At 41.4% G+C, this 11632-nt stretch overlaps 2 protein-coding genes across 2 annotated transcripts; one reads left to right on the forward strand and one right to left on the reverse strand.

The window, feature by feature from the left end:
• Positions 1–4278: 4278 nt before the first annotated feature.
• Positions 4279–4935, forward strand: LOC123117131 (mavicyanin-like). Its single transcript, XM_044537961.1, has 2 exons — positions 4279–4450; positions 4643–4935. Exons 1-2 carry the CDS (start codon positions 4279–4281, stop codon positions 4933–4935), a joined length of 465 nt encoding a protein of 154 aa, XP_044393896.1.
• A 1831-nt stretch (positions 4936–6766) lies between these two features.
• Positions 6767–8422, reverse strand: LOC123115088 (electron transfer flavoprotein subunit beta, mitochondrial-like). Its single transcript, XM_044536354.1, has 4 exons — positions 8410–8422; positions 7902–8310; positions 7736–7838; positions 6767–6838 (listed from the first exon to the last, which is right to left on the reverse strand). The coding sequence occupies exons 1-4, from the start codon at positions 8420–8422 to the stop codon at positions 6767–6769; spliced, it is 597 nt and encodes a 198-aa protein (XP_044392289.1).
• Positions 8423–11632: the final 3210 nt, after the last annotated feature.

Genomic DNA, 11632 nt, shown 5'->3' on the forward strand with positions numbered 1-11632 from the left:
ATCGTTTTCACCTTGCGTTTTTCACGTTGAGGTGTTCGAAGTTAGATCTCATATTAATAGGTTTGGACTAACTTTGTTTATGGAAAAACTAGAAATGGAAAAATCGTAATTATAAAACAAGATAAAAATATAAATTAAAAAAGGAAATTAACAAAATGAAAACTGAAAGCACAAATGTGCTTCACTTTTTTTTGGGAAGCACAATTTTCTTCACTTCTTTGAGGGAAGCACAGCTATGCTTTCACTTTTCGAGGACAACTGTGGTTCGCTTTTCGGGGAAGAATATTTGTGCTTCACGCAAAGTAGAACTCTGTTTGTCACCTCTTTTAGGGAAGCACATCAACACTATTTATGCTTCATTGTGAGCACAACTGAATTTTTTTGTGCTTCACACAGAAAGAACAACGAAAAACAAAGAAGGCAAAGCATTTAAAAACCAAAAATACAAAAGGAAAGGAAAACCTAAAAACACCAAGCGAAAACCGAAAACACAGAATATACAGAAAAAACAAAAAACCTGCAAAAAAACCAAAAAATCATGCAACAGCAGGGTGCGTCAACGCATGACACATGGCAACTCTGGGGTGCACCACTTGGTGGTTGGAGTACTGTCGGGCACGTCTGCTTGAAAGCCCCCAAAGGGATACCCATAGATGGGCGCCCCTTATAGCGACCCAAACGGCTGCCTCGCCCGTGAACACTCTACAGGGAGCCGATGGTGGTCCATCTCAGTAGGGAAGTGGGTCATCGCGCTGGCGTCATGATGATGTCACATTAATTTCATTTTTTACTCCTTTTTTTAATAAATATATTTATAAATTTAAAATTACTTAAAATAATAAAAACCGTGAATTTGGAAAATGTTAACATAGTAAGAAAAAGGTTAGTGCAATTTTAAAGGTATAGATCGCTTTTAAAATAATGTTTGTGTCAACAATAAATGTTCCTGTGTTTGAAAACAATGTATGTGATATTTTTTGAAAATCTTTACAATGTAAATAATGTTTACTGTTCTATAAACAATGTCTCAGACCATTAACAAATATGTGACATTTTGAAGAAATTTTCCCGCATTTCAAAAAAATGGTTTTGACATTTACAAAAATATTATAAGATGTAAAAGAATGTTCTCGTAATTTTAAATTATGTTTCAACATGTATATGTGTTGGCCATGTGTTCAAAACATTGTTTCAACATATATTTGAAAGAAAAATGTTTAACGTGTATGAAAAATCTTTCGCATGTGCTCTAAAAATGTATATCGTGCACTCAAAAAACGTAGACATGTGCTAAAAAAAGAAAACCAGTAAAAACAAAAAGTGAAGAAAACTGAGAAAGAAAGAATGAAAATCAAAGTATAATGACGACAAAAGGTAAAAACAAATAAAACCATTGAAAATAAAAAAACTAAATTAACTAACAAAGAAAAGAACCACAGAAAACTGGTGAGGAAATTAAACCCAAAGAGATAAAAAAGAAAAGAAGGAAAACAAACGGAAACAGAAAAAGCAAAGCGAACAGCGAACCAACGAAGCAACAGTGAGCAAGCGACGAATGGACAAATATTGGCTGGTCTAGTACTCTAGCGGGTAGGAAATTCTTCAGGCGCGACCTGCTTCCATCTCGCCATAAACGAGATATAGTTCTCGTGCCCGTGTTCTAGATTTTTTTTTTTGGAGGCAAACCTGTGGACAATTTTTTTTTGAGGGGTAAAAGCCTTTTATATTGATTAAACTCCACAGAGTGTGGGATACAAACTGGGTCATGTGGCTGGTCAAGCCACACATGACGCCCCTAAGCTAAAGTAAGAGCAAACTTAGCTAGATTATGAGCTTCAAAATTAACTACTCGACTTTCAAAAATAAAATTATAGGTAAAGGCGGCCGATCTGGCCTGAATTTCGTTGATGATGGCTCCATACACCCCTTGACTGCCCTTCACAATGTCGTTGACCACCTGTTTTGAATCCGAAGATATAACAAGATTATGAACTTGGAGATCTTGTGCTAATGAAATAGCTTCCCGGCAGGCTATAGCCTCCATGGGTGCGGGATCATACACCTCACCTATTACCAGAGCCGCACTTCCTAAGTAGGTGCCTTGACTGTCTCGACAGACAGCGGCCGCGGACCCCCTTCTTTGCGCCCTGATCCCTGCATCCACATGTATCTTTACCAGTGGCGAAGCCACGTTAACGCTGTGCGGTCAAATGACTACACATGATTTTTGCAAGTCGAAGAGCCCTGCCTTAGGCTTACCTCACCGTTGAGTACAAATTGACAACACAAGCCCACTTGTTATCTGCTTAGCGTGAGATTTGGCTGGTCCATATAGCAAAAAGAACCAACACAAATCGTAATTAACTACCTCGCTCAGCAGATCCTCAAATCCCGTGATTAGCCTTATTCTCTCTCCTCTTCACTTTCTGTGTACATGCTGCACATAGGGCTGCAAGAAAAGCTCGAGGCTCGTGAGCCGCTTGAGATCAAATCATTTTTTGACTTGACTCGAGATCGACTCAAAAATAAACGAGCTGAGTTTGAACACTTTATGTAGCTCGACCAAAAAACGACCCGATCTTGAGCCAATGTTGGCTGGCTCGATTTTAGCTCGATAGCTCGAAGAATATCATTATGTTAAATGATCATGCCATGTATGAAATGGAAATAAGATAATTTATTACCATATATGTTGTCCATAATTTTTTTCCATTTTATTTACCAACGAATATGAAAACTTAATTAAGTGCAGAGAAGATTTAGGCCTAAGTATAGCACGTGGTTGACTATGTGTTAAATATCTTATATTTTTGGCAAAGGTTTCCCACATATTAACTTTAATTTTTTTGTTTTTCATCCATAGATTTATATTTTTTTACCATCTCATTTAGCTCGAAACTAGCTCGAGATCGACTCGAGATCGTTACAAGCTGAGCACGAGTCATGTTCTACAACTTGATCATGAGCTTCACTCAGTTTGAGCTCGCTCGAATGTTCATATGAGTTGAGCTGAGCCAACTCCAACTCGCTCGAGATCGACTCGTTTGCAGCCCTAGCTGCACACGGAGCACACCGAGCATTGAGGTAGCCAATTTGCTAAAAAAACGTGGATGCAGCCCGCCCTCAGCCCTCAGGAATCACCACCGACGAGCGTAGCAAGCCCTTCTCCTTTTATTCCATTTCTACTTGTAAGTTCTATGTTATCTTCTTTCTCTTCGATTCTTTTCATCTTAAAAAACTAAGATCTTGTTTATCTTGGCAAATCTTATTTTGTCACTTGTCAGATCTTAAGTTTTGTAATGGTAATGGATAACGTATCTTTTCTTTTTTTGTTTGAGAATAATCAGTTTGCAATAAAAGCTCTTTTCTTTCTTGTTTAATTTATCTACATCTGTTTTCATTTGTAAATCTCGACATCACTAGGTCTAGATCCTGGCACCGCCACTGATCTTTACGAAGCCAGCTGGTGGAGCAGCCGGTCGCCTGGCAGGTGTAGCAACGCTTGTTGCCCTAGGAGCATGGGTCGTAGCTTTTTTCTCCCTGACCACCCCCAAATCCCTGATGAAGCGAGTGATGAATTCTTTTGTTGCATGTGGGGTTTGAAAAATCGCCTCGTGGATAGCTTTCCCTCTGGAATAGATGCTCCCATGGATAAACCCATAGCACGCTAAATGGGTCGACCAAAAACATTATCATTCTACTACATCGGGCTTGAATGGGCTGACTGGAATCGTCATCTCCCAGATCTAACATCGGGCCTAACTGGGGCGACTTGAAACTAATGTTAGACAGCGAAAGAGGGGAAAATGACTTTGGACCGACGACCAGCGAACCTTTGTCCGGCTCCGGCCAAGTGTGGTGGACGGCCGGCAGCGACTTCCTCTTCCGCGCCTTTGTCCCGGCAGGCACGTCGCGTACGCTCACAAGAGCACAGGTGGACGGAGAGCCGCATAACGAGACGAGCTGGCTAGAGAACGACCGGGTCAAACTAATCAAAATTAAGTTGCTGAATCCTTTCCTGCTTGTTATAATAAATCCATCGATGTGTCCATTCGTTCCATTGGTCACTGCAATGCAGAGCTCCACGTCCATCTTGACCATTTCTCCTCCCATGCACTACGTATGCACGTGAATCCGGACAAGATTGATCTCTCTATATATAACCATGTAGGTTTACTTGTTCTCCTCACACCCAGCCCAGTGTACAGTTCAGTACTTCATCAGTAAGTAGAAGGAAGAAGAGTTACTCAGTGCCAGTTTCTGTGCTCAAAGATCTCAATGGCTTCACGGCATATGCTTGCCGTGGCGGTGACAATGGCCGTGGTCTTCCTCCCGTTGCTGGCCGCATCGGCCACCGTCCATCCCGTGGGCGATGGCACAGGGTGGACGCTCGGGTTTGACTACACCGCCTGGTCCGAGAGCAAGCAGTTCACGGTTGGCGACGCGCTAGGTAGCCAATCAATCCAAGTCTTATGACACGCCAAATGAATGGAGTATACACTATTACTTGCTCCAAAAATTCTCCATACGGATTAGCTGTTTGCACTTATTTATTTAAAAAAGACGAGCATTTACCATCAATTTTAAATAAATTCATGATCCTCTATCAGAAAATTGTAAAGAAGCTCGAGCTAATTTGCAGTGTTCAATTACAAAAAGGCCTCCCAGAACGTGGTGGAAGTGAGCGGACCGGACTTCAAGGCATGTAAGAACAGCAAGGGCACCCTTGCCTGGACCTCCGGCACCGATCAGGTCCACCTCGGCGATGCAGGGAGGAGGTGGTTTATCTGCACTGCGGGGAACCATTGCAAGATGGGCATGAAGCTCAACATCACCATCCTCGCGGCAGACGCATCTTCTCCTGCCCATGCACCCGCTCCGTGGGCTGCATCATCGTCGACTCCTCATCTTGCGTCCAAGCGGCCATTCGTTTAATTCCAAGGGGTGATATGATTTCATGCTACAGGCTGTCATGGTCGGCGTAGGCGTGTCAATGTGAGAAACCGAGAGTGTTGAGTTGTGCATGGTTTTGTAGTGGTATTTTATCTCTTACTATTTGTTTGTTACATTAGCTAAGGAATATCGTTGGTTGCAACACTGTGAATTTGTGCCCTTGAGATTTCTTCATTCAAAGATTAATTCTAGTAAGGAACTCCTAAAGGACGAGAGAACTGAGAGAGGGGATGGTGCCACCATGGCCATGGTTTGCGAGCTACTCCACGTTCATCCTAAACAGGCTCATGGAATTCCGGGTTGGGGTGATCAATCTGCTCCCTCAATGCATGATGACTTGTGCTTCTCGATAGGGATGGTGTCATCATTAGCGCTTACTATTATATTTGGGGCGAAATCATGATGGTGGTACAAAAAATTAACTGTCTTTGTCACTTTGTACGCAAGTTGGGCACAAGAAGAAGGCGTTTCAGAAAAATATGAGGCACTATAAAGGAAATTGTGAAGTTGGATCGCTGATAGCTGGGTGGCGAACACACACACATGGAATCCTTCCCGGTCATTATTGGTGGAATTGCAGACTGGATTCCTTCCCTTTCCAAAGAGTTAAACCAATTCTCGTAGATGAAAATCAGGTGAATCAAGCATGACAATAATTCTCACCTTGTCTTCCTAGGCTACTACCATCGTGCCTCCCACCTAATTATTAGTGATCGGTGAAGCATCAATCATCTTGTTCTCTTCTTGTCGCATGCAATTATTGGGTATAGATAACTAGATCGGGATCGCGCCTTGGCGCGAGGGTGCCGGTCCAAATATTTTGTTCAAATAGGTAATGCTAAGTTAGTAGTAATCCAGGTTCTGGTGCCATATTCTTATTTTGATGCTGACAGGTGGTGTCTGGCTCAACACATTACCCGGATGTAAACAAAGTACAAATCTTTGCAAGAGTAATCAAACATGAGATCGTCTTTATAGATAATGTAACTGTTGCCAACATATCTTGGCGCATTGTCTGGTCCATCCCATAGGTGCAGCATGCCTAATCCTAATTAATGACATAATGCCAGATCCAAAATAAAAAAAAGAGCAAAGTAGCTGCCTATGATAGATTGCTATTTGATTGGACAACATAAAGACCCAAGCAAGGAATAGTAATAGCCCATGTCAATAGGGTCACAACTATACATTCATTACATAGGATAGAAGGTTCACAACTATACATTCATTATAGAGGATAGATGTTTAATCTAACAGAAAGTCAGAATACAAAATAACAAAGAGCAGAGTAGCTGCCACTACAAGAAATATGTCAACTTGTGACCACCGCTATTGGTCACTGAAAGGTCATTGTTTTTCATTTGCGACCTTTTTGTGAAAAAAAAACAGATGGTCAAAAGCTGGCGGTCGTAAACTGAAATTAACGACCTTCTTCGGGATAAGGTCGTAGATGTTTGCGATCAAAACAAAAGGTCGTGGAACCCATGACCTTTTGTTTTGGTCACTGGTTTCAGACACATCATCATCACACATCATCATCACTGTAGGAGTAATCTAGTGTAGACAAATACCATGAGAGGATTGTTCACGGAATGGTAAATTGAGGGATTCAGTGCTAAGTCAAACGAAACCAAACCACGCAATTGCGAGCACCATCCAAGCAATTCAACGAAGCAACGAGCAAGGTACTATGGAACACGGGGAGGAGCGATGGACGACAAAACCAATGGCGCATGCATGGCTCTCTGGGGCACAGAGCCAGCAGCTGCGTCCCTTCTGGGGTCCATGCCACTCTGTCAATTGTTGTTGCGGTTCATATCATTGACGCTTCATTTCTGTTTGCAAGCAGTGCGTCGGCGGGCAGGAGGGGAAACGTGAGCCTGACCTGGAGTAAACAGGCATAAGAATGTATGTGAGATGCAGCCAAAAAACAAACAAGATGATTAATCATTGGCAACAAACAGTTGAAACTACACAAGCCTTCCATTTCCTTGTATGGCATGTTTGTTTAGGTTCCATACAGACGTAGAAAGCATATATCAATCAAACTATACAAGTAGTAAAAATAAGAGGGTGTGCAAGCAAGCAAGCAAGAGATAATGTTCCACTGAAAAATAGAGTATTGGCAAAGAATAGAGTATACAAGCTACACAAGTCTGTATACACTAGATTAGGAAATGAATGAAGGGGGACACCTGAAACTATACAAGTCTGTCTGTAATTTATACACCTAAAACTATACAAGACTAGATTAGGTAGTGTTCCACTGTTTGTTTCCATTTGCTTGGTAGGAATAGATAGATACATAGATAGATACATACATAGATAGAAAAAGAGCAGCACAGCTATCAAGTGAAAAAAAATCAGTGGGTGGATTGATGTGTTCCACATGTGTTCAACCGTGGTAAAACTCCCTATGCCGATCGATTGCGTACATGTTCTGTGAGGCAATTGGAATAACATTTTCAGATGCACCTAGCTCCTTGATTGAGTGGGGAACCCTGATTAGTTTTTTCCCCATTATACTTCCTTCCTGAGGAATCCCAACTGCTATCCAAATTGAGTGGTGACAGAGTTGTATACAATACTACTAGGAAAATAGTAGTACAGGCAAGTAGTGTGTGTAATCCAAGGACATCGCATAAAAACAAGAAGGATCTGCTTCGCCGGCACGCGCTAGTACTACAGTTAGTCAGCCATCTGGAGTTGGAACGACAGGGACAAAGCGAGCAGGGGAACAAAATTCGCCGCCTCGGCGACGAGAGGAGGAGGGGAGGCAGACCTGGGAGAGCGGGTTGGTGGAGAACTCCGGGATGGAGAGGAACTCGTCCTCGGAGACGAATCCCTTGGCGCTTCGATGGGCGACTTCACCTGGAGGGAGCACTCTGCACGCGCAGGCAGGATGCAGAGCAAGTCAGACATCATGAAAGACGAGGCAAAAAACAGACTTAATCGAGGCCGATCTGAGAACCTGCTTGACGAGGATGAGGAGGTCGGGGTTCTCCTGGAGCGCGAGGGCACGGAGGATCTTGGCGACGGAGAGCGGGAGTAGCGGGCGGGCGGGATCGGGGTCCTGGAGGACGTGGACGGCGCAGTCGGCGCCCATGGCGAGTGCGGTGCGGAGCATGTTGGCAGCCTGCGCGGGGCCGACGGTGGCAGCAACGACCTCTGAGGCGGTGCTGGCCTCGCAGAGCCGCAGCGCCTCCTCCACGCCAATCTCATAGAAGGGGTTCATGGACATCTTGACGCTGGCCATGTCGACGCCCGTCCGGGAATCGGGACAGGAAGAAGGTGTTGTGGAGGTGGGTGGCAGCTGCGCGAGGGGAAGGGAGGGGAGAGGTGGATCGCTAGGGTTAGCTATGCGAGAGAGAGGGGTGGATCGCTAGGGTTAGCTGTGTGACAGCGAGAGAGAGAGAGAGAGAGAGAGCGGAGGGGTGGATGGATGGATGGATGGACATATGTTTGCCATGTCACTGATCCATGCCACAGCTGGTTCCACTAATCAGAATTAAGCATTTTTTGTTTTTTCTCTTATAGTTTGTACCCTCTTATTCAGGAAAACATTTAACCTCTGATAGTTAGTTCAAATAAACCAATATTTTGTACATGTGTGTATTTAGGCATGACAACCAATGTTGATTTGGGAGGTTTTCATTTTCTTTGCTCAAAAGAACCATTTTTCATTTTCTGAGTGACCAAAATGTGTTTTTTTGTGAAGGAACTACCATACATTTGTTGCAAAATGGCACTAAATCATTTTTCTAAAATATTAGTCCATATTTGATGCATAATTTACAAAATGGTTGGGTGTCAAAAGTTTTGATCCACCTCTGGTTAAAAAGACAAATTTCCGCCGATTCACTAGGAAGCGAGTCAAATTTGAACTGCAGCTGCATCATAGTTTGCTCTTTATTTTTTTTCCAAAAATCATTTCTAGGTACATAAATATATATTTAATCAGAGAAACATCAAAAGTTTTCCAAGATTCAACCACTAGCTAGGAACGGTCATTCCTACCGTTTTGACCGCATATTGTAACGGGCATAAAAATTTCAAAAATATCAAAAAATTGGAAAACCTTCGCATTGTGTCATTATATGTGACCAAGTTTCCAGGAAAAATAATAAACTTGTAATACGACAGTTATTTTAAAAAAGTATTCTCTGAAATGAGCTATCATGCATGAAGATTCATGGCTTTCAATCCAAATGATCAATCTTATGGCCATATTCATGGCATAGTTTGTTCAAATGATCTCATATTGTGCACAAGGGTGCATCTTGGAATTCCAAACAATGTTCCCTAAGGGAGTTTTCATTTTCTTTCCAAAGAAAATTAATTGTCCATTTTCCGAGTGCCCGAAATGAGTTTTTTTGTGAAGGACCTACCATATATTTGTTGCAAAATTGGACCTAATCAATTTTATAAAATACTAGGCCATATTTAATGCACAATTGAAAAAATGGTTGGGTGTCTAAAGTTTTGATCCACCTCTAGTGAAAAAGACAAATTTCCACTGATTTAGTTGGAAGCGGGTCAAATTTGAACTGCAGCTACCTCATAGTTTGCTCTTTATTTTTTCTAAAAATCATTTCTAGGTAAATAGGTATCTATTTCATCAGAGAAACATCAAAAGTTTTCCAAGATTCAACCACTAGCTAGGAACGGTCAAGCCCGCTGTTTTGACCGCATTTTGAAACGGGCATAACAAATTAAAAAAAATCAAAAAATTGGAAAACCTTCGCATTGTGTCATTATATGTGACCAAGTTTCCAGGAAAAGATAATAAACTTGTAATACGAAAATTATTTTTAAAAAGTGTTCTTAGAAATGAGCTATCGTGCGTGAAGATTTATGACTTTCAAGCCAAATGATCAATCTTATGGCCACATTCATGGCATAGTTTGTTCAAATGATCTCATATTATGCACAAGGGTGCATATTGGAATTCCAAACAATGTTGCCTAAGGGAGTTTTCATTTTCTTTTCACGGAAAATTCATTTTCCATTTTCCGAGTGCCCGAAATGAGTTTTTTTTGTGAAGGACCTACCATATATTGTTGCAAAATTGGACCTAATCAATTTTATAAAATACTCGGCCATAGTTAATGGACAATTGAAAAAATGGTTGGGTGCCAAAAGTTTTGATCCACCTCTGGTGAAAAAGACAAATTTCCGCCGATTCAATTGGAAGCGGGTCAAATTTGAACTGCAGCTGCCTCATAGTTTGCTCTTTATTTTTTCCAAAAATCATTTCTAGGTACATAAGTATCTATTTAATCAGAGAAACATCAAAAGTTTTCCAACATTCAACCACTAGCTAGGAACGGTCAAGCCCGCTGTTTTGACCGCATTTTGAAACGGGCATAAAAAATTAAAAAAAACAAAAAATTGGAAAACCTTCGCATTGTGTCATTATATGTGACCAAGTTTCCAGGAAAAATAATCAATTTGTAATATGGAAATTATTTTAAAAAAGTATTCTCGGAAATGAGCTATCATGCGTGAAGATTTATGACTTTCAAGCCAAATGATCAATCTTATGGCCACATTCATGGCATAGTTTGTTCAAATGATCTCATATTGTGCACAAGGGTGCATCTTGGAATTCCAAACAATGTTGCCTAAGGCAGTTTTCATTTTCTTTACACGGAAAATTCATTTTCCATTTTCCGAGTGCCCGAAATGAGTTTTTTTTTGTGAAGGACCTACCATATATTTGTTGCAAAATTGGACCTAATCAATTTTATAAAATACTAGGCTATATTTGGTGCACAATTGACAAAATGGTTGGGTGTCAAAAGTATTGATCCACCTTTGGTGAAAAAGACAAATTCCCGCCGATTCAGTAGGAAGCAGGTCAAATTTGAACTGCAACTGCCTCATAGTTTGCTCTTTATTTTTTCCAAAAACTATTTCTAGGTACATACGTACCTATTTAATCAGAAATACATAGTTTGACGGCGATACATTGAGGTTTGGACGGTGGCCGAGGGCCCCAACTGTAGAGCGCGTAAGCTCGCATGCCCGTCGCGTGGTCACCGCGTGACCGCGGTGTTGCCATGCATTCTGGGCGGACTAGGAATGTCAAGTGGGTTGGGCACTCCCCAGGTAGGTGCTAGGAAGAGAATTATAACAGAAGATTCTCATGAGGATACCGAACTATGCTCAAACATGAATTAGCAGCCAAGTGTTTGATTAGCGGTACGAGAAATGCACATGGCCAATGAGCATGAGTTTTGGCTGAGGATGATCATATACTAAGAAGAATGTCTTCACAAATTTTTAGGGAAAACAAGAAATATAAATAACACTTCCTTCACAAAGTGCTGCTCTGAACAGAATAGGAAAATTAATATTGTTTAATTATTTTTGAACTAGGCAAGGAAGGTTTTTGACATATTTGTTGAAGATATGATCCAAACAATTTATGAGAATTTTTTGGGAATTTTTGGAATAACATAAATATAGGTTGCTTCACAACCTAGGGCAAAAATTGACACATGGACATGACACATAGGCAAAACTGATGAGATGGCGCCTAGTCATCGCAACCCACCACAATTTACAAGGCTATGACCATATATATTGGTCGTTAACAACTAGAAATAAGGCAGCGAACTAGTGCTATTTGCTTTATGATCATTTCGTGTAAGGAAATTACGACCTTTCTGACCAA

Source organism: Triticum aestivum, chromosome 5B (genome assembly GCF_018294505.1).
Source record: "Triticum aestivum cultivar Chinese Spring chromosome 5B, IWGSC CS RefSeq v2.1, whole genome shotgun sequence".
NCBI classification, from domain to species: domain Eukaryota; kingdom Viridiplantae; phylum Streptophyta; class Magnoliopsida; order Poales; family Poaceae; genus Triticum; species Triticum aestivum.

What these genes read in the sequence shown, in the direction of transcription:
- LOC123117131 (XM_044537961.1), top strand. Translation starts at nt 4,279, where the DNA reads ATGGCTTCACGGCATATGCTTGCCGTGGCGGTGACAATGGCCGTGGTC. An exon ending in CACGGTTGGCGACGCGCTAG is followed by an intron (nt 4,451 to 4,642) that starts GTAGCCAATCAA and finishes GCTAATTTGCAG; the next exon opens with TGTTCAATTACAAAAAGGCC.
- LOC123115088 (XM_044536354.1), bottom strand. An exon ending in CTCAGATCGGCCTCGATTAA is followed by an intron (nt 7,839 to 7,901) that starts GTCTGTTTTTTG and finishes CTGCGCGTGCAG; the next exon opens with AGTGCTCCCTCCAGGTGAAG. An exon ending in CCACCAACCCGCTCTCCCAG is followed by an intron (nt 6,839 to 7,735) that starts GTCTGCCTCCCC and finishes TGTTTACTCCAG; the next exon opens with GTCAGGCTCACGTTTCCCCT.